Source organism: Rhamphochromis sp. 'chilingali' (genome assembly GCF_963969265.1).
Source record: "Rhamphochromis sp. 'chilingali' genome assembly, chromosome: 10".
NCBI classification, from domain to species: Eukaryota; Metazoa; Chordata; class Actinopteri; order Cichliformes; family Cichlidae; genus Rhamphochromis; species Rhamphochromis sp. 'chilingali'.
Window position 1 is genome coordinate 13,697,368 of NC_137937.1, and position 21,318 is coordinate 13,718,685.

General features: G+C 41.0%; 3 protein-coding genes and 2 long non-coding RNA genes across 9 annotated transcripts; 2 read left to right on the plus strand and 3 right to left on the minus strand.

Annotated features, from left to right (window-relative positions):
- Nucleotides 1-928: 928 nt before the first annotated feature.
- On the minus strand, nucleotides 929-6,682 carry rnf34a (ring finger protein 34a). Of its 3 annotated transcripts, XM_080893652.1 has the most exons (8): nucleotides 6,533-6,682; nucleotides 5,789-6,007; nucleotides 4,667-5,053; nucleotides 4,153-4,215; nucleotides 3,626-3,827; nucleotides 2,110-2,139; nucleotides 1,849-1,890; nucleotides 929-1,327 (listed from the first exon to the last, which is right to left on the minus strand). In XM_080893652.1, the coding sequence occupies exons 1-8, from the start codon at nucleotides 6,536-6,538 to the stop codon at nucleotides 1,140-1,142; spliced, it is 1,137 nt and encodes a 378-aa protein (XP_080749778.1). In that variant the 5' UTR covers nucleotides 6,539-6,682; the 3' UTR covers nucleotides 929-1,139. The 3 variants fall into 3 exon arrangements, with proteins under 3 accessions (XP_080749778.1, XP_080749779.1, XP_080749780.1); XM_080893653.1 differs by lacking the exon at nucleotides 1,849-1,890; XM_080893654.1 differs by lacking the exons at nucleotides 1,849-1,890; nucleotides 2,110-2,139.
- Nucleotides 6,683-7,393: 711 nt separating this feature from the next.
- Nucleotides 7,394-11,742, plus strand: LOC308404020. 2 transcript variants are annotated; one of them, XR_013973038.1, is made up of 4 exons: nucleotides 7,394-7,544; nucleotides 7,953-8,157; nucleotides 8,374-8,478; nucleotides 10,838-11,742. It is a non-coding gene; the product is annotated as an uncharacterized lncRNA (long non-coding RNA). The 2 variants fall into 2 exon arrangements; XR_013973039.1 differs by lacking the exon at nucleotides 8,374-8,478.
- Nucleotides 9,311-10,829, minus strand: LOC308404019 (uncharacterized protein). The gene is made up of 2 exons (XM_080893857.1): nucleotides 10,108-10,829; nucleotides 9,311-10,068 (listed from the first exon to the last, which is right to left on the minus strand). Exons 1-2 carry the CDS (start codon nucleotides 10,190-10,192, stop codon nucleotides 9,446-9,448), a joined length of 708 nt encoding a protein of 235 aa, XP_080749983.1. The 5' UTR covers nucleotides 10,193-10,829; the 3' UTR covers nucleotides 9,311-9,445.
- A 2,639-nt stretch (nucleotides 11,743-14,381) lies between the features above and the next one.
- On the minus strand, nucleotides 14,382-15,483 carry LOC308404503. The gene is made up of 4 exons (XR_013973139.1): nucleotides 15,444-15,483; nucleotides 15,081-15,251; nucleotides 14,800-14,955; nucleotides 14,382-14,561 (listed from the first exon to the last, which is right to left on the minus strand). It is a non-coding gene; the product is annotated as an uncharacterized lncRNA (long non-coding RNA).
- Nucleotides 15,484-16,219: 736 nt separating this feature from the next.
- cUnh5orf34 (chromosome Un C5orf34 homolog) lies at nucleotides 16,220-21,085 on the plus strand. 2 transcript variants are annotated; one of them, XM_080895277.1, is made up of 11 exons: nucleotides 16,220-16,493; nucleotides 16,609-16,698; nucleotides 16,794-17,162; nucleotides 17,241-17,503; nucleotides 17,590-17,682; nucleotides 19,945-20,065; nucleotides 20,146-20,237; nucleotides 20,319-20,397; nucleotides 20,487-20,584; nucleotides 20,686-20,732; nucleotides 20,835-21,085. In XM_080895277.1, exons 1-11 carry the CDS (start codon nucleotides 16,290-16,292, stop codon nucleotides 21,011-21,013), a joined length of 1,635 nt encoding a protein of 544 aa, XP_080751403.1. In that variant the 5' UTR covers nucleotides 16,220-16,289; the 3' UTR covers nucleotides 21,014-21,085. The 2 variants fall into 2 exon arrangements, with proteins under 2 accessions (XP_080751403.1, XP_080751404.1); XM_080895278.1 differs by having other exon boundaries at nucleotides 20,319-20,394.
- Nucleotides 21,086-21,318: the final 233 nt, after the last annotated feature.

Here is a 21,318-nt window from a genome sequence, read left to right on the forward strand (position 1 = left end):
ATGCAAATATACATCAAGTCATTAACTTCTATTTACTTCCTATATCACAGGTGTCAGTAAACTCATAGCTATATCTTTGAATAGTTAGTTCAATACATTACTCCTACATGAGAAAATTCAACTCGTTAAGACACTTCATTCCATTCTCAACAATACACGACAAATAAAAACAAAATAAAAAAAACAGTTCCGCGGGAGGTGGTTGGGGAAGGTGGTGGGATGAGTTAGCACCAGTTTTCGTACTTTGTCTCCACTAAAGAGACAAATCAAGAGGTGACAGCGGAGGTTAGCTATTGCTGTAACGACAGACGTTGTGTGATCATTTAAAATGTGTAATGCATACAAGTAGCTATGTAACAAAATAAGTGAACAGAACAATTATATGTCAACTCCATCTGAAAAATCACAGCGGCTTTGAACTCAAGCAGCTCAAAGATAAGCACGCATTAACTCAGCTACTATTAGGTCGCTTGCGAGTAGTGGATCAACACAGTTGTGAAGAAAAGTGCTTTCTGGTCAAACATGCTGAGGAATCAACAATCCAACACTAACCCTCACAGCTGAAGGAAGGGGGGAGAAAAAAAAAGAAAAAAAAAAGGTGAGAAGCATAAGGGCATGACGCATTATTTGGCACCTAGTTCACACTCTCCTATGTTGAGCTTCAGCATGTGCCCTCGCCCTCATGAAGATATGTAGTCACTTGCAGCAGTTGTTAAGTGAGGTGCTCTCAGGAATGCCCAGCAGAGTAGAGAACCAGCTACAGTTTACAGGCAGATCTGAGGGTGAAGCGTTGTTTAACAAGACTGCACGCGGCTCGTGCCGCACATTCTTTGCTTTGAAAAACTGTAAGAAATACATTTAAGACATTTGAGAATAAACACAGATATGGAAGATATGTTAACTTGAGGAATGACTTGCTGGAGGGTACGTTCCTACGCTCTGCCCACTCGTGAAAGCGAATAGTCAAAATTCTTCAGAAAGACATTTCTTAGATTTCACTGTGCAAATAAAGTGAGACCTCAGGGAATACAAACATCCACAGACTGAGTCTTTTGGGGATTTGAAGGTTACGAGCTGCATTGTTGAGGTTAAGGTACAGTTTCAGTCTGAAGCAGGTGCAGTGGTGCTGCAGAGGTGCATTAGGATTTGAAGACGTGCACAGCTCTCACGACGTACTGCCTGCAGATCGGGCATTCATTCATCCTCTTGCCGCACTTGGTGCAAGTGACCATGTGTCCACACTCCAGGAGGACGCAGTCGATCGTAGCGTCCATGCAGATCCTGCAGAGGTTGTCGTCGTGAATCGTCAGTGGACAGTTCTCCCCATCTGCGAGAAAAGAGAGTGATATAACCACACAATGAGTAAAGGGTAAGAGAGCACTGGAATACTCAAAGCTTCACAAAGCACCCTTGTCTGATCGAGGTAGGTCATGCCCACAATCGCCTGCAAAATAACAACCCCTGCAGTTTCTAAGTGTCAAGATGTTACTATGTCAACCACACAATTTTGATCTCTAGAAGCAAGCTCAGAGTGAACACACAGGGCTGACATACTCCAGTTTTCAATATAATTACTTCACATATTACACACACACACACACACACACGAATAGATGAAGGAGATTGATCCACCATGAAAATCAATCTTCAATTTTCTTAAGTGGGATAAATGAACATTCAACTTTCATCCTCAATGCAACATCAATATCCCCTCACAGGAAGAACCACGTATGGAAATGTTTCAAAGAAATGGGTCGAATGGAAAATGAGAACAGGTTCCCAACGAACACTGGTGCGGTGCAGATGGGTTCATAGATGGAACATGTGACCACAAGGTATAAGCCTTACCTCCAATGGCACCATTGCAGATGGGAGGGGGGAAGGTCATCACTTTATGAGGGAGGAGTAAAGCAAGCGCGAGACATATCAACAGGAGTCTAAACGAAAAACTCGTTCAAATGACCCTACCTGTGTGAGTTATCAATAGCACTCGCAGTAAATAATATTGTCAGAGGAAGCAGAGATATTTAGTTTCAGTGGTTAAAAACAGGATGTAGTTCCAACAATGACATCTAGGACACTGCACACAGAAGTTGGGTGAAAACTTACCTGTGGTTACAGTGCTGCTCACATTTTCCACTGCAAGAGAAATAAATGAAATGTACTGACACACTTCATTCGACCACACAACATGATGCAGTTGAAAAGGTTTGTAAACTCTTTGAAGTTAGCTGGATTTCTATGTTTAACTTGCTGATAAAATGCGGTCTGATATTAATTATAAACACAGCTCTACTTCTACTGTCTTTATTATCTTTATTACTGGCTCACAGTACAGGCTGGAGAAGGTTAACTCTACAGTTTATTAAATGGTACAGTCTGTTTTTGTAAGCAACCACAGCTTTTTTAAACATTTCCTATAGCTGCTCGAGACTTGCACAACTGTCAGGAGGAATTTAGATTCAAGCCGCCTACATAATGGTTTCAGTTCATCAGTAATTCTAAAATATCTTGATTCTTCTTTAGGTCATCTCAGTTAAATTAAGGTCAGGACTTCTGATTTTCTCCTATTCACAGCAATGGCTGTAAAAAAAGACTTCTGGTCCTCTAGATGTCTGTAGGACAGGGCCTCAGTGACTTATTTTGGATTATACCGAATAAGAAATTAGCTTTAGTTTGTAAATCTTGGTTATACTACATTCCAAAAAACAGGATTATGGATGTCGTGCTGCCGGCTTGTGATTGACAAGTTGTTAGCTAATAAGTAAGCACTTTCACTGTTAGCCTAGCCACCCTCATCAAATCAGTTTGTATTTATTTCTTTTTCAAATGAAAAGAAAAAAAAAAAAAAAAAAAAAAAAGATGGCAAGGATGAAAATACAAATCTCAAGACTTCAAAACACAACATCAGAAACAAACAGATGACATCACGGTAGCTACGCCCACCTTTTACACTGTGCACTGACCGCGCTTCACAGATAGGTGTGAAGGACTTTTCTTCACTCCAAACATACCGCTGTGTTCACTTAAACTTTTGTTGGCTGAACATATCCTACAATAATGTCCTACAACTTTTAGGATATCCAGAAGATCTGTAGTAGTTTACGTTAATCGTATCCTATTGTTCAGTGATTTTTCTCAAAATTTACACATGACCAAAGATTTCAGCCTTCTGAGAGACTGAGCAGGCTGCTTAATGCTTCGCACCACACCAGTCGCTTTTTGTTCTTGAGAACAGCAGACTTAATAAAGACATGCAAGGACTGGTTACTAACCTGAAAGGTAACCTCTATCCTCTATTACCTGAACACTGGACTTTTTAGAGAAGTAATTAGCACAGAGGTTAATAAACTCTTCCAGCCTGGACTGTGAGTATCTATTCAGAGTCTTTAATAAAGATGCGACAAAATGAGTGTTTGTGTTTTATTAGTTTAGTCACATTTGTCTGTGATTGTTATTTAGATGAAGATAAGACCACGTTTATGTGCAAAAGATCTTAACTATTACAAACATTTCATATACTATAGATGATTTCTATAGGAAATAAAAAAACAGGACTGCTTTAGAGCTGACAGCCCCCCCTCCCCCCACAGGATTTAAACACAGTAAGAAAGTTAATACCCACATGATTTCCTGTTCTCTTCAGTCTCCCTGTAAAGTCTGCTGACACGCTCCACCAGCTCCCACTTCTCACAGCACCCTGAATAGTTGACAAAATTCCTGGCCAGTATCTCTTTCAGCTGCCTGACAGACAGGCCCTCAATATCCCGTAAACTGGAGATGTCTGAGAGGGATGCTCTGGCCCAACGTCGAGTCTGAGGACTAACCTACAGGACAGGAAACACCACTAAATGAAATATTATGCACACAATACTCTTTTTTCATCATATTCTGCTTCTTGTTAATCATTATAATTTATTTGTTTTTTAAACTGTCTGCAAACATGAACGCATAACTGAGTTTTCATATCTCCAAGTAAGCAGAACTGTTTCTGGGATCTTAGATGAATAAAATTCTTTTCATTGATTTTCAACCCAAGTCACCCAAAAGCATCTAAGCATTCATCACACTGCTCTCTAATACTTGCACCACAGTTTTATCAGCAATAATGCATGAATTCACTTTTATTAAAAGGAAAATAAATAGAAAGACCTCAGGAGTGTCTTCACTGGGATCCAAGTTGAGAAGAGACACTGATGTACCGTCTCCCAAATCCTGAAAGGCAACAACAAACATCGTATGCACTGCACACAAGAAGCATGCCGCCAACAGAAGATTAGGATTAGACAGACCTCAGCCAGCCCATTGATACACTGGAAACAACAATGCCTGGTACGTTCCATTCAAAGACAAGCTTACTGCTCTATAATCAGGCCTGGTACAAGTATTTATAGTGGCTCCTGGCTGCTTGAGGTTGGGCTCTCTTCTAGCTTATTTGCTTTCTTTTATTGCTTTCTAGAGTCCTGATTTGTTTTTATTTAGTTGGTGTGCAAATTTAGCTGAAAGGATGAGCAGTGAACTCTAACCGACTCATTTTCTGGAAAACACTCACGTGAATTTCTTAGAAATGTATGCGTTGCACCAACAGAAAAGTATTACTACATAAATATCTGTAGAGGTCTGGAGAGTATGTTATTTGCATACATGTGTTTAACCTGGTTCTGACCTGGTTGGTGTCAGAGCTATCGCTCCTGCTGAGCGCTTCCTCCTGAGAGGCAGCGAACGCAGACAGCTCGGAGGCAGACTGTGTGGTAGAAGGGGTTGGAGTGTACAGGGAACGCGACTGAAGGCTGGTCATGTCGGGGTCCTCCTCTTCCTCGATTCCTTGATGACAGAGAACCAAGTCCACCAGATCTTCCTTCTCCCTGCAGGTGTCGGTGGGGATGTTACGCAGCAGCAAGTACTGACGCAGGTCCTTCACTCTGAGACGCATGAGCCGCGGCCGCTGAAAGGCCGTCGCCTTCAGCAAATGACACGTGGCACAAATGCGTAAATTCTCCTGAAGCACGGAGCACAGAGAGCAGAAGCTCTTCTTGCAGTCGCAGCAAATATACTGAGGAAGATAAACAAGGTGATGGAAATGAGGGAATTAGTGATTTATGCACACCTTCCGCCATGTGCTACTGCAAGGTATCTCATCGCAGGAAGACGTCACAGACAAAAATGTAACCCGTCTCATTCTCCTCCTTATATGCACATATATTTTATAATAAATATTGCTGTTACAGTCAAAACAGGAAAAATACCAAAACCATTTAATAAATCACTGAATGCCACCAGAGCTTTATTGCATTTCTATCACTCACATCTGCTCTTCCCATGCAGACAGAGACAGGAGGTGCTTTCTTTCATGTGACAAACATCAAAGAGTAATAAATGCAAGATATGGGATTAGACCGGCATGGTGGTGTGCAGAGGGTTCAGACAGAGTGAGAGCCTGAGCATGAAGATATTAGAGCACTAGCATGTTGGTCCATCTGCCTCCCAACTTGTGCCTTTTTGTCCCAGGACAAATAAATATTCATCATGTCAGCACTCTAGAAAACCAGTTAGCCTCTTTTTAACTATTTGAATTCGTTTAAACCTTTATAATTACATGCTTTTTTCTTCAAAAAAAAAAAAAAAAAAAAAAAAAAGAACACCCATTAAAAATGCACATGAGAAAATGAGCTAAGCACGCACACTCTCCATGCCCACAGTACTTCTGTCTAAATAATTCATTTAATATGTTTCCTCCTTATCAGACCAGGTAATATGTTTGTATTAGACAGAACACCCAGGCACCTACCTTCCTCCTGAAGACTGAGAAGGCCTGACCACAGGCCTTGCATACAAGACTGGGACTCCCTGAGCTGGTGGGCGGGTACGTGGAATATCCCGCACTGGGGGCAAATCTGAAGGGTCCAGCACCGGCCCCGAACCCTGGCTGCTGGCCTCTGACGGCCCCAGTACCCATGACTTCATTCAGCAGACCACAGCATGAAGCCCACATGGAAGAGGCCCCTGCCTGACATTTACAAAACACCTTTACTTCAGTATTTAGTGTCTTCACGTTGAATCCTGAAGAACATCTTGTTCTTACTGACAATATGTCAGCCACAAAGGCCCATCAGTATAATTTATACACGGTTACCACAAGCACCACAAGGTCACATATATGTGCATATTATACATGATTATAATACATGAAACTACTAGAAGGGGTTTGTACGAGCTGTTCATAAAGCACAAGATGTGAATAGATAAAGTAAATGTCAACAGTAAAAGCACTTAAGGTACCTAATGTCACAAAAAAGCAGAAAAAAAGCTAGACCAATATTCACCTGGAAACCTAATGTAACTAAATAATCTTAACGTCAAATCAGTGTTGAGTGACAGGTGCCAGAGTGGCTGTTTGTCCGGCCGTTTTGAGTATTTAGCCAGCACAAGCCCAGAAACGTCAGCGACCTGAAGCTTGCGTTAGCCGTTTGGTGCTAGCGAAAATCTAATCAGACAGATAATTGGAACAAAGGTTATGTAAAGAAAAAAATACCTTCATTGCAACTCCGGCGTGTCTACCAAGACAAAAGAGACTGTCAGTGTAACCATTGCAATGCGTAGCGTCGCTTATTTAGATAAAGTATCTTCTCTGAACGTAATGTGATGAAACCAACTCCCGAGTCCACCGCCGCTGTACTGCTGCTTCTGTGGTCTTATTGCAGCCAGGCGACGCATTAGTGCCACCTACTGTTAACTTGCAGAAATTGTCCACAAAAATGAACAAAAATATGTAGGCACTTTATAATCAAATTTCGCCAAAACAAACACAAATGAAGATAATAATTTTAGAAGATAAGATAGACTGATTCGCAGACAGTGATAATCCTATCTTTGCTCTGAAACAGACAAACAAATATTAATTTAAGTTTTAATTCATCATCATTCCACAAGTGTGCCCCTTCTAATTCTTCTCAGGTTGCCACTCTTTGAACCATAAACAGATACTTCAATAATGACTGTTATTTTTTTTTTTATATACATATGCTCTTGTAATTCTATTTATACGGAGCTTTTGCGAGATCTCGCAAAAGTCCGTCTTAATTTTTTTTCTCCCATGTCCCCTGCGGGGCTCCATAGTTTTGGATGCGCTCGGCTCCAACCAATCAGACCAATTAATGCAGACGGCGCACTGTCACTAATCCCGTAACTGCACACTACCCATAATCCTCAACCGCCGTTGCTATGGAAATGAAGATAACAACAGCTTGGTGCTACCCGTTATTCCTTTATTTACTCTAAAATAATAACCAGCGATAATACGAAAATAAACTGGCCCAGTGTTTAATTATGTAATTACAAATTGCAAATGTTATTTTTTTATTTAATTTTTTTACAAATTGCAATATTTATCTACAGCGCGCCTTTAGCGACATGTCAACAGATCTTAAGCAAGGCGATTGGATGGTTCTTACTGCAATGCATCTTGGGAGTCGTAGTAAATGTATCTTTCAACTCACGGTCCTGCAGCGAATTTTTCGACTCGACACGAGGCAGATCCTAGCTAAGTAAGTTGTGATAAACTGTGGGTAATTTGCATGTTAAACTGATATTAAACTTGAAATGTTTTCACAGAGCAGTCTGTGTACCAAGAGAACTACTTCTGCAAAAGTTTATTTAATTTTATTTTTGGTGATGTATTCTCATGTGTAAGACACTTGCTTGGCCACCCAGCTAATGTTAGTACTGCTCTATTTTAGCAATGTATCTTTTCTGTAATCAATTCAGTTTTTTTAACCCTATTGACGTAATTAACTCAATATTAATGACTTTAATCTCGTAATTGATTTTTTTTCTAAATATGGTGTAATACTGCCTCGTAATATAAGTTATTTCTTTGGTCATAAATTATTTTTGTAATCATTTAACCAAAACAGACCTGAAATGATCCCTACATGTTCCATTTTCATTTGCAGAAATGACAAAGCCAAAAACCAAACCATGCCCTTCCTGTCAGGCTCCAAACACCTGCAACAGGAAGACATGCAGTGGATGCCTGGGCAGCCTGAACGTAAAGGAGTGATTGAAAAAAAACAAGAACAGTTTAAAAACAGTAACTGGGCTGCCTCTGTTAAAAACAACAGAAATGCGAGCAGGATGGTTAATTCAGCCCAGTTGTCAGTAAGTTTAAAAGTTCTGATCTAATAAGTGGTTGGTCTGCTAGACAATTCTTTATTAATCACAGTTGTCAATGTTTTCTTGTATATCATGAAGTAAGAAACTAACAAGACATGTATATACACATAAAATATTAATTTATAAAAGAGCATAAATAAAAACGTTATTCACATCAGAATAACATCATCACACTATGCTTTGTCCATTATCTGTAACCAGGTGTCCTTATCAGGTAGCCTATCCTAGCTGTCTTTGGGTGATACTCATGGTACACCCTAGATAAGAAGGCAGATCACCACGGGGTACACAGAGACAAACAAGATGGTGAGGATGAGGATAGTTAACAGTCACCAGCTATTCTATTCTATTCTACTCTACTCTGTTCTGTTCTGTTCTATTCTATTCTATTATTCAGCCAAGGTTCAGACCAGTAACCTTCTTGCTGTGAGGTGACAGCTGCCCTACATGTCCTGTTGCTAACATAAAATAGTGTTATATATGCCTTATTACCTCCCCATGTGGCGTTCACATCACCAAAGCTAGCCATACTGAACCTCTGGTGTTACCCACCTGAACAATTTTGTATGTGTGTGTGTGTATAGTATGGTCTTTCACACTCATGTATATACAAATGTAATTTTAAAAATCTTCACGAAAACCAGACCTGATAATTCTCTTCGAGACTTTCTAGTATAACAAATGTTATAATGTTACCAATATGAACACCAAGATTCTTAAATAACTTATATACTTCTTAAGAGGTTACCTGATTACCTCCCTGAGGTAGTTAGCATCACCATTGTACAAAACTCCTAAGTCACAGTACTAGCTTGAAGTGTCAAATGAAGTGCTTCCTCCTGCATCCTCCTCTCTGTCTCTGCTTCCTCCTGCATCCTTCTCTTCGTCTCTGCTTTCTCCTGTATCCTCCTCTCCATCTCTGCTTCCTCCTGCATCCTCCTCTTCATCTCTGCTTCCTCCTGCATCCTCCTCTTCATCTCTGCTTCCTCCTGCATCCTCCTCTTCATCTCTGCTTTCTCCTGCATCCTCCTCTTCATCTCTGCTTCCTCCTGCATCCTCCTCTCCGTCTCTGCTTTCTCCTGCATCCTCCTCTTCCCTCTCTCAGCCTCCTGCATCCTCCTCTTCATCTCTGCTTCCTCCTGCATCCTCCTCTCTGTCTCTGCTTCCTCCTGCATCCTCCTCTTCATCTCTGCTTCCTCCTGCATCCTCCTCTTCATCTCTGCTTTCTCCTGCATCCTCCTCTCCATCTCTGCTTCCTCCTGCATCCTCCTCTTCATCTCTGCTTCCTCCTGCATCCTCCTCTCCATCTCTGCTTTCTCCTGCATCCTCCTCTTCGTCTCTGCTTCCTCCTGCATCCTCCTCTCCGTCTCTGCTTCCTCCTGCATCCTTCTCTTCGTCTCTGCTTCCTCCTCTCCGTCTCTGCTTCCTCCTGCATCCTCCTCTCCATCTCTGCTTCCTCCTGCATCTTCCTCTCCATCTCTGCTTCCTCCTGCATCCTCCTCTTCATCTCTGCTTCCTCCTGCATCTTCCTCTCTGTCCTCTCCATCTCTGCTTCCTCCTGCATCCTCATCTTCATCTCTGCTTCCTCCTGCATCCTCCTCTTCATCTCTGCTTCCTCCTGCATCCTCCTCTTCCTCTCTGCTTTCTCCTGCATCCTCCTCTTCATCTCTGCTTCCTCCTGCATCCTCCTCTCCGTCTCTGCTTTCTCCTGCATCCTCCTCTTCCCTCTCTCAGCCTCCTGCATCCTCCTCTTCATCTCTGCTTCCTCCTGCATCCTCCTCTTCGTCTCTGCTTCCTCCTGCATCCTTCTCTTCATCTCTGCTTTCTCCTGCATCCTCCTCTTCATCTCTGCTTCCTCCTGCATCCTCCTCTTCATCTCTGCTTTCTCCTGCATCCTCCTCTCCATCTCTGCTTCCTCCTGCATCTTCCTCTCTGTCCTCTCCATCTCTGCTTCCTCCTGCATCCTCCTCTTCGTCTCTGCTTCCTCCTGCATCCTCCTCTCAATCTCCACATCCTGCATCTCCCTCAATTTCTACGGTGTACACCTCGGATGTCCCAAACAAAACAAAAGGACAAGGAAAGGTTAGATGTTATGGTACTGTAAATGTACGAAACATATGAATATATGAAGAGATAGTAGACAGGAGAGTTGTAAATGTAAGTAATTTAGCCTGCTGTTGTGCAGATTTGTTTGCGTCTTTGGACTTCCCGGATTTGAACTGTGCCTGACTGAATATCCATAAGCTTTTGTATTTGATGAATCTACACTAATTCAGCCACTGAGTCTGTATTTCGCTCCAAATAGGACATTAAATAAGAACATACCACCTGATACGACCTGGTCGTGCTGCCTTCCTGATGTTTACGTTCTTTAAAGTCCTCCTGACATCATGCTCAGAAGGAGTGATTGATGTGGAGGTGCTCCTTCCCATTCAGTAACATCTGCTTCAGTTAGTTTTGCTTGTGAGCCACAATGTAAGCAGTGTTGCTTTGCTGACATGCACTCGATGCTGGCAGTACAAGCATTGTAGTGGTTCTTATGTTTTTGTAAACTAATTGTATAATATATTGAGCCATTCAATAGTACACAAATGTTTATAAGCTCCTTTTTGTATGCAACTTGCATGTCTTTCTTAATTAATTGTTTGTTTATCATGTTTTTTAGGAAAAAGAAGAAGTTAAAGTCAAGTGGAAACCCTGCTCAACATGGTATGTAGTAACAACTTTGTTGGACGGGAACAGACATTCATATTGTTGATAAATAGTTATCACCCCAATTTGAATTCATGTATTTGGACTAAAGTAAATTGGGAGCTTTTAGCTATCGAGCTCCTCTTCTGTGAGGAGCTTGATAGCTGTCCACCTCCAAAGTCCATTATGAGTTTTGGAGGTGGACATGGTCAACACTTTTAAGAGTAGGCATAAGACTTTACTTCTTTATAGAGCTTATAGTTAGGGCTGGTTCAGCTCAGCCCTTAGTTATGCTGTAATAGGACCAGACTGCTGGAGGTTAGTGTCCCCCCCCCTCTCTGTCTGTCTCTTTCAGGGTTATGCAGGCTCAGTATTGGTTGAAGATGCAGTCACGTCTCCTTTTACTGAAAACTCTCCCCCTCTCCCTCACCATCTGTAAACATACATGTCTCAGTAATGCAGTTCATGCATGTTACTAACTAGACTTCTTCCCTGGAGTTTCTGTGCTCTCTCATCCAGCAGGTTCCGATGGATCGTGGCTGCTGCTGTGGTCCTGCTTGACATCTACTACATATATTATTACTCTCTGACTTGATTTATATTACAATGAAGGTGTATAAAGCATGACATGAATATAGAAGATATTTCATCCTAAAAAATTGTCATATGTCACAACCTAAATTATCCTGTTTTGTGTGTGCTTGTCGTTGTTTTTTGTTATGTTTTTCTCCTGACAGTGGCAAAGTGTGGGATGACACATGGGAACCTGCGCAGTTTTACACACAGTAAACCAGGCACCACAGGTCGCAGAGATCGCACAGTTCACAGCTTGTAGTTCAGCATAAAAGTTCAAAATAAAATATTTACTATACATTTCAACCAGTGTCAGTCTCTGTTTCACTCTCTAATTGTGGCTTAAGTACCTAACACATTCATGAATCTGATCGATCAATATCTTCCCTGCACTCGATATCTCATAGTTTTATATATCAGCCAACATTATTGTCTACATCCTCATAAATATAGAAGTGACTTGCTTATTATAACATATTACAAGTTAAAGTAATACTGCACTGCACGTATAGTAAGTAACACCTACTGTGTATGGGAGCCTAAAGCAAAGTTAACTGCACCAGTACCAGCTTCAGAACATATTGCATATTATGTTTCTACCTTTTTGTAATATGTCATGTTTAGATGCAGTGACAATTGCACATTTGGAGTTGTGGTCATATGTGGTTTTTAAATATATATATACACAGGGTATTAGAAAAAAATTGACATTTTTTGTTATTTTTCTTGTTTGTTTGCACATTATTATTGTGTACATATTACATATGTAACATTATTGTTAATATTATTATTAGATATCAAAGATACAATTTGATTGAGGGTTTTCCTGTCATAATTTCAATACAAATGCAATTACACACGTAAACAATAGGATCAAAATAAACTTTTAAAAAGTCTGGTGATCAAATGCTGATTTTCAAAACATTCTAGAGGAAAATAAGAGATAAAATAATCTGAACAGTAACAGTGATCTTGGATGATGATTCAATGATTCTGTTTCAATCAATAGGTTCGTATCTATGACAATAATTTGATAAGTTTAACAGGTTGGTTTAGGCCTGGCAATACTGGAAATATTCACAAACTTTTGTTTTTGAAGAATGTTTATCTTTTTTGGGATGAAGCTATCTGGCAAAATGTTGTGGATTGATTTGCCATGTTCAACCACTGTTACACCAAACTCTCTCACTTATAACATGATAAAGGCCTCTTACTCTGTGTCATGGATTTTCTGTCGTTTTGGGGACACGGGGCCAAAGTCTGAGGCAATAAGTCAGATCAAAGAAGGCAATGTTTCTAAAATGGGAGTTTACTTATGTCATTATATATATCCAGGAATATGTGCCTGAGGATAGTTGTCATGAATTCAATATTAAATCAAAGTATTCCTTAATTACCACAGCTGACACGAGTTCTCCATAGTTGCCTGCTGTCTCAGGATCTGTCTCCAAAAAGGACCAGGGAGCGCTAACATGTTATGTTCTAAACTGATGAAGAAAATGCACATTAAACATAACATAAACTTACTGAGTGAAGTAATGTCAAGAGGATTCCTTTAGCTCCTATTGGGTTGGTTCCTTGATCAGTGCAATACAGAATCATTAATCTGGTTTTATGTAGTGTCCTTAAAACATGTCAAAATGGGGCTCACTAGTCTGTGTGGCCTCCATATGCCTGTATGACCTCCCTACAACACCTGGGCATGCTCCTGATGAAGTGGCAGATGCTCTCCTGATGGATCTCCTCCCAGACTCCAGGACTAAAGCATCTGCCCACTCCTGGACATTTTGTGGTGCAGTTGGTGGATGGAGCGAGACATGATGTCCCAGATGTCCTCAATTGGATTCAGGTCTGGGGAATGGGCGGGCCAGTCCACAGCATCAATGCCTTCGTCTTGCAGGAACTGCTGACACACTCCAGCCACATGAGGTCTAGGATTGTCGTGCATTAGGAGGAAACCGGGGCCAACCGCACCAGCATATGGTCTCACAAGGGGTCTGAGGATCTCATCTCAGTACCTAATGGCAGTCAGGCTACCTCTGCCGAACACATGGAGGGCTGTGCAGCTCCCCAAAGAAATGCCACCCCACACCAAAACTGACCCACTGCCAAACTCATGCTGGAGGATGTTGCAGGCAGCAGAAGGTTCTCCACGGCGTCTCCAGACTCTGTCACAAGTGCTCAGTGTGAACCTGCCTTCATCCATGAGGAGCAAAGTTGCCAATCTTTGTGTTCTCTGGCAAATGCCAAACATCCGGCATAGTGTTGGGCTGTAAGCACAACCCCCACCTGTGGACGTCGGGCCCTCATAACACCCTCATGGAGTCAGTTTCTGACCGTTTGAGCAGACGTGCACATTTGTGGCCTGCTGGAGGTCATTTTGCACAGCTCTGGCCTTTCTTTCCTACCCCACAGTACCTTCCCTTACCATTCGTTTCCTACTCTTTTACTTCTTTGATGACGGTTGTCTTTCTAGATAAGCAATTTCATTTGCTCTGGGGCGAGTCACTGGCTCGGGTGCATTCTGGGACAGTCAGTTCACCAGTGTGCTGGCATGCTTCTTAACAAACACCACTACAGCAAACATCTCAATTGTACTTGTTGATTTCTTCGACAAAACACTGAACAAAAAAATGCACTTGTGAGTGTGCTGCCTGGTGCTTTTAAATTTTGTGATAATTTGAGCAGCCCAGAAAGCATCCCATAAATTAAATTGTGTTATCATATCTGAACATGTACACTAGTCATTAAATTAGATGGGAAAGAATGATTCAGGGTAAACAACTGCACCAAGGAAATTCCATTTTTCTTCTCAAAATGTAAAATGTCTGTTGAAAAATCCCATTAAACAGAGATGTGATTAACTTTTTATTTTACCAAACATAACATCAATGATGACACAATCAGTCTTCATCAGAAGTGCTCAAATCACTCTCAGTGGCATCGTCTGGAATGTCTTCCTCCTCCTCCGAGTCCATTTCCAGGAGTGGTTGGTGGCTGAGGATTCTCTTGTACACGTCCTTTACTTTGAGCATTTCAGCTTTCAGTTCACTTCTTTCTTTCTTTTTTTAAAACCAGGCTACAGAGTCCCTTCTGTGCATCCTCCAACATGCCAACAAAGGAGGCTGTAAAAAGAACAAAACAAATAAATATGAGTAAAGCAAAAAACAAACAAACAAACAAAAAAACCCTCACCTCATAAACACAAGGAATTAGGATCCTGTCATTAAACTTTTTTTTTAAAGGGAGAAGGCAGTGTTAGCTAGCAATCTAGATATAGGTAAAAGATCTAGTAAGACTTTAGCATCTGCTCTTATTTTCAATCGATTCATCAAAAAATTAATAAATAAAAGATGTGCTTACAGTCTGAGGAGATTGTCCCCAACACCACAGATCACATTCGCAACACTTTCCAGTGATGCCGCATCTCCCTGCAAAGGATCATCTCCTCCTCTCTCAGGCGCCTCACAGCCATCACCTTCTCAAAGACCTTTCTCTTTGTCCGGAGGTCAGCAGCAGCTACGGTTTAACAATATCAGATGGGAAAACATAGTAGCATATTATGATTCAAGAACAAAACATTCAACTACTGCTCAGATACTGGGAGTTTGTTTAAAAAGGATATTTAGAAATCAAGAGCTTACGTTCACTTGTGCTCTGCCAGGGCCAAATGTCGGTCTGCATGAGGGCATCACTGGATACGATTTGCTTTGTTGGTTCAGCGAGCTTGTTGTAGTCATCAGCAGCAGCCGCCGCCAAGCGTTTCTTCTCAACTAAGATGACCTTGCGAATTCTGTGTCGCCTCTTGTTGCCATCTGTAAATAATCATAAAAAATTCACACCTTCACATAATGTATATAGTTACATTTTAATCTACACTCATCAATTTGTTTGCTAGAACAAATCACATCCAGCTCAAACAAACCTGGAGCTGATTTTATTCTGTTTACAAAGTAGCTGTACAAACTAAGTATCAAACGGTCCATTTCAAAGAAACTGGGACGTACCATTTTGTCTGTAAAGACTTTGTGTTCGCACTCTGATGATTATCATTAGATAACAAGTATGTTGGTGTTCAGGTTTATAAAACCAACTAGTACAACATCATTTCAACCCAGGTTCTATCCAATTTGATGAAACGCAACAACTCTACCATAAATTCTGCTTTTACAAGGCTTATTTTTCATTGTTTGTTGACACTGTCAGAAAGATCTTAATTCTACCTTAAGTTCTTTAATGAGGCCATGGTGGGTCCTATTGTTATACATGAGTGCATTATATTGAGACTCACCTTCAGCCCATTTCTACACATCGGCCACCCATTGCTGCAGTGTGTCGTCATCCACACCCAGCTCATTTTTGGTCGCATTCAGGCTCTCCACTTGTTCTCTAAGGATCTTATGATCTAAGAATACATTAATAAATGTCATTCATATTGACATTAAAAGAGTACTGGTGTTTTTCCCCCATTACCACACACATTAAAATGGTTTTTGAAAAAAAAAAAAAAAATCACCTTTAGATATCTCTGGCTCAAAGTGCGGCCCAGTTGTTCCACTTCCACATAACCGGGTTTAATATAAATATCAGTGTCATGCATAATTCGGTAATTCTGGTCAATTTATTTTAGATGTGTTTTTTATATAATAATAATAATAATAATAATAATAATAATAATAATAATAATAATAATAATAATAATAATAATGTGGGTTTATTTATTTACTTTTAGAAAAGACACTTCCGGTCTCACACGATATGCGCGCCAATAGTAAGCGTCTCCACCTGATGACGTAACAACGTCATAATGTTTTGATTATAGGCGCGGTCGCAGCAACGGGCTCCTTTTTACGATGGAAACCGACGAGAGTGCCGTGTTGATGATCATGTACGAGGATGAGTCGGTAGATATCCGGTATAGGAACGGAGCGCGGTTACAGCTGTCGCCGTGCGGTTCTGAATTCCTGCTGGTGAAAGCCTCAGACTCCCGCCGACATCCACTGCAGCCCGCTGAGAAAGTCCGACAGAGGACCAGGTTCACCATCAGCACATACAAGGTATCGGCACTACGTATGAGGTTTTCTATAAAAACAACTGTATTGCTTTTGTGCCTCTCGTGTTGCCTTCATCTGACTTTCTTCAACGTGATTACGTCACTTGTTTTTATTACAGAAGCTGATGTTGGCTGCACTGGCATTTAGAAATAAGTATGCCCGTCAACCATATCTGCCACATGAACTTATCTCTGCTGAGAACAAAAAGGTATAAAGAACTGGTTATTAGTCACTGTGTTACTCCCTTAGACTATGGGCAGTGTAATTACTCTCTCTTTGTATGTTCTGCACTTCCTCATACAGCCTTTTTTCAGCATTGATTCAGCTGTACATTGGCCAGAGGTGTCAGCCTCTCTGGCTGAATTCGGACTTGGAGGCGAGACCATCGTCAGGTCAGAGGAGGGACATGCAGTGTTGGTGCTGTCATCCTCCGGTGAAGAATTCACAGTGGAGTTCATGTGCAGCCTCAGTTCTGCTCGTAATCAGCACCGCAGTGTGCAGCAAGTGAGCAGAGATGATAGCTACGGCAGACAAGAGCAAGCGAGCAGTCCAATACCCGATAATACCAGTGATCACACCGAAGTGGTCCGGCACGGAAGAAGAAACATGAGGACAATGCTGACCAGACCGAGGTCTTGTTCTCCTCAGATGATCGGCGATGGGCACCAAAAGGTAGTACTTCCTTCTAATAATAATAATGCCAATGTATCTAAAGTCTGATAGGATGATTTATTTTTCTTCTCTTTCCAGCCTGAACAGGTGTACCAGTCCACCACAGTGGTCCAGCATCATTCATGCTGTGCAGTTGCTCCCAAATGGGCCTACCCTCTTTCCGTGGCTCGCCATCACTGGGGAGCTCGTTTCTCTAAAGCTAAAGATGTAGCGGATAGAGGAGCTAGCAGTTCGAACCAATCAGACAAGACAATAAACAAATTGGACATATCCTGTGAAGACAGAAGGTCCCGTGTTCCTCAGGCGCTGTCTCTCACGTGTCCAACGCCTCATCGGCACAGGTTTGTAGATTTAAAAACAAGCATTTTGTAAACCATTTCAATATTGTTCAGTGGCTGATTTAAGCTTCCGTACTTGTGTATTTAAGGTGGAAGGTTAAAGATCCCCTGGCCAAAGAAGAACACACAGACCTTCCGACTGAGATGGTAAAGGTAGTGTGGTGTCAGGGAGTCACTTACAGGTAACTGTGCAGGTCTTCAGGGCATAAATTACGGTGGCCCTGAAAGGTCAAACGCACTGCAAGTTAAGAAGACTTAACTAACTAACTTAACTTTTGTAGAATGTTTATTTTCATTGGTGTTTTCTTAAGTGGCAATGTGTTTGATCTCTTAAGGCCACTGTTAAAAAAAAAAGCTCTGAATGATGGTTGATGTTAGACTGGGTTAACCAGAGAGAAACTCTGTTGTTATTGTGTTTGACAGCTTATGGGCCATTCTAATGTCACTAATATTTATGTTGTTAGCTCAGAATCTTTGCTCTGAGGCCTGAGCACTAATCCTCGCAAACCTAACTAGCGTCTGGTCTACAGCTGAGTGTGTGAGGCTCCAATGGTATAAATAGATCACTTTGACATCACTTTTCATATCATGTGATGTAGAGCAGGGCGATATGATCAAAAATATTTATCAAGATATACATTTGAAAATTTGCGATTACGATATAACTGACACTAACAATGGATTGTATTTATATAGCGCTTTTCTAGGCACCCAAAGCGCTTTACAATTCCACTATTCATTCACGCTCACACACTGGTGCAGGCAAAGCACAGTTGTTATATATAAATTTAACAGTCGAAATGCAAATTCCTTGCTGACAGTTTAACCAAAAGGCATTTCCAGTGGAAATTGGTTGACATATCCTCAGCATAACCATGTGTAATATCCACAAAACTTAAAAAGAGGTTATACACTCAATACCGTAATATTATGTTGAAGCACAGTACTTATCACCCTGTGAGGCTCCTGCCTACGGTAGCGGTAATGCTCCGACAATCCATCAAGCGGTGCAGGTTTGTAGCTTAGCAAAGTGAAATATTTGACAGATTTTCGAGCGCTGTGTACCACATAAAATCATTTCAAGGTCAGTAAACACAACCAGAATTCATACATAAGGCACACGGGATGATAAGGGACACTGTTGATTTTTAGAAAAATCAAAGGATTGATTTCAAGTGTGCCGTATTTTCCAAAAAAAACACGGTAATAACGACGGCCCGCTAGCATGCTGTACCAAAAATAGTGCTTTATTGTGTATCTGAGGGATGAAAGCTTAACCAGTTCCACACCACTGAAGTTGCAGCAGCCAATTCTGGTTCATCTGTTTCATTCAACGATCCGCTTTCGCCCTTCTTATTCTCCGTTGCCGCCATGCTTTTTCTGCCATGTGCGTATGAAAACAAAGGCACTGCGCATGCGCGTTTTACCCATATTCTATCGCGATATTTCATTTTCTTATCGTTGCCCAACATTATACCGGTATTACCGTGAACGGTACGATATGGCCCAGCCCTAATGTGATGTTACCTAGATAATACCAAAACATCTTCTGTACTATAGTAGGTTTGGTATAGTAGGCTTTTAAGCATTTAGCACCAAATCTGAAGTGAAGGAGAGGTAATTTGTTAATCAAAATGTCGACTTGAGGGCAACAGGTCAAAAAAATCCAAGATAAGAGCTCTCTTTAGTTTTTCTTTTTTCTTTTTTTTGAGTGGTATCTTGTTTTTGCAATCTCTTCCAGGAGAGTGACGAACATTTATTATTTATTTCACAACTTTAAGGTGCTGTGGGCGATCGTGGCTCAAGAGTTGGGTGTTCGTCTTATCAGTCTTGGTCGTTGTGTCTTTGGGCAAGACACTTCACCTACCGCCTACTGGTGTTGGCCAGAGGGGCCGATGGCACAATATGGCAGCCTCACCTCTGTCAGTCTGCCCCAGGGCAGCTGTGGCTACAACTGTAGCTGCCTTCACCAGTGTATGAATGTGAGAGTGAACGAATAGTGGAATTGTACAGCGCTTTGAGGGTCCCCAAAAAGCGCTATATAAATGCAATCCATTATTATTATTATTATTATTATTATTATTATTATTATTATTATTATTATTATTATTATTATTATTATTATTATTATTATTAAAGGCTTGAAGATTCACTTTGAAAATACCAGAAAAGTGCTTGAATGTATTTATTTATTAAAAATAGTCCTGACAACTTATAGCTGTCATTTTTCAAGTCTTCTGTGCCTCATCAGTTGCCTGAAAGCAAAACAATAAATCAGAGCAGAAGCATCCTTCCTGTTGATTCAGTCTAACACCAAAGGTTCTCTGATATCTTCAATTTTCATACTCATGATAAAAAAATCATTGTTGTACAGTATAGAGTGTGGGAGATGGTCCATAAATCTACACCAGAATAGTGTGTTTACCTTCATGTCTGCTGTGTAGGATACTGAGTGGATCTGTCTCAGCTGTTGAGGTTTCCCCAGGGGATGGATCAGTCATCCGCTCTAACCGCAACCTTAACTCTTATTTTACGCATCACAAAACTGAACTCCAGTCAGGGCGGGTAAACTTTAAATTTTATAATAAGAGATTAACCAATACATTTAAAAAACATCTTACAAATTTAGCCCATCTTTACCACAGGTCAAAGAGGTAACCTACCATTTAAACAACCTTCCACCTGATGTGCTTGGACAGGCCTACTCTGTTTGCTCTATTGTGAGTCGTGCAAGCAGGTAAGCTGCCCCCTCTTCATCGCAGTCTGGTGAGTTAAAGGACTTTTTCCAGTCTTCACCCATCGCATAACTGTTTTACAGGATCCTGGCTTGCTACAACCAGGCCTTGAAGTCATTGAAGTGTCCAGCCTTACCCAGCTGCTTGCAAGAGCTCGAAGTAGTAGTACCTCCTGTTACACCTGTGGATACCTACGCTTACACCATTTAAGCTTGTGCACTGCCAGTTACTGAATCTCTTTCTGTTTGCAGGATGGATATTTTTGTAAACCAGCAGCGTTTGAAGAAATGGTGTCCATTTCTGTGCCTGCTGAGCAACGCATGAGTGTGACAGAGGAAGCAGGCAGTTTGTAAGTTGTGTTTTTCTGGTCACTCTGTTGATATTTTGTTATAAAATTAAAGGTGTTAACAGTTTGTGTGTACTGTTCATTTGACCTCCTGTTCATTTTAGATCAGAGCTCGTTCCTGCAGAGCTTGAGAAGATAAAGCGATTCACCTGTATCCTTCAGTGCTAAGATCAAGATACAACGGGATGCTGACATGAACATTGATGTCTGTATTGAGGGTTTCTCTGTGTGCTCTTTAACATCCTTTGCCCAGTTCTGCTGGAGAACAGTCACGTGCTGAGAAGTGGAAAAGCACATGCAGATGAGGAGGAAAGACCTGCAGACGTCACTTGTGAGCCATTAAATGACAACTATGTTGCTGAAGCTCTTCAAAGGACATCCAAAGCAATTCAGGATATTGACGCTCTCGTATCTGCTGCCACACTAACTTAAAACAATCCTTATGTTTAAGCAGGAAGCCATATTTGTGTGTTTGTCTCAATAAAAAAATATAATAAAACTGTATGGAATTATACTTAAAGTATGTATTACTATGTAATGGGGTTGCATAGACTTTTAATATTTTAGTCTACTTAACAACCCCAAAAAAGTTGGGACACAATTTATTCATAATGGAACATAATCGAATGTTTCAATTAAGACATTGTAACATTTTAAGGGGGGAAAGTTTTATTTTGAATTTGATGGCACCAAAACATCTTATAACCACTGCGTAGCATCCTTTGTTCTCTTAACCA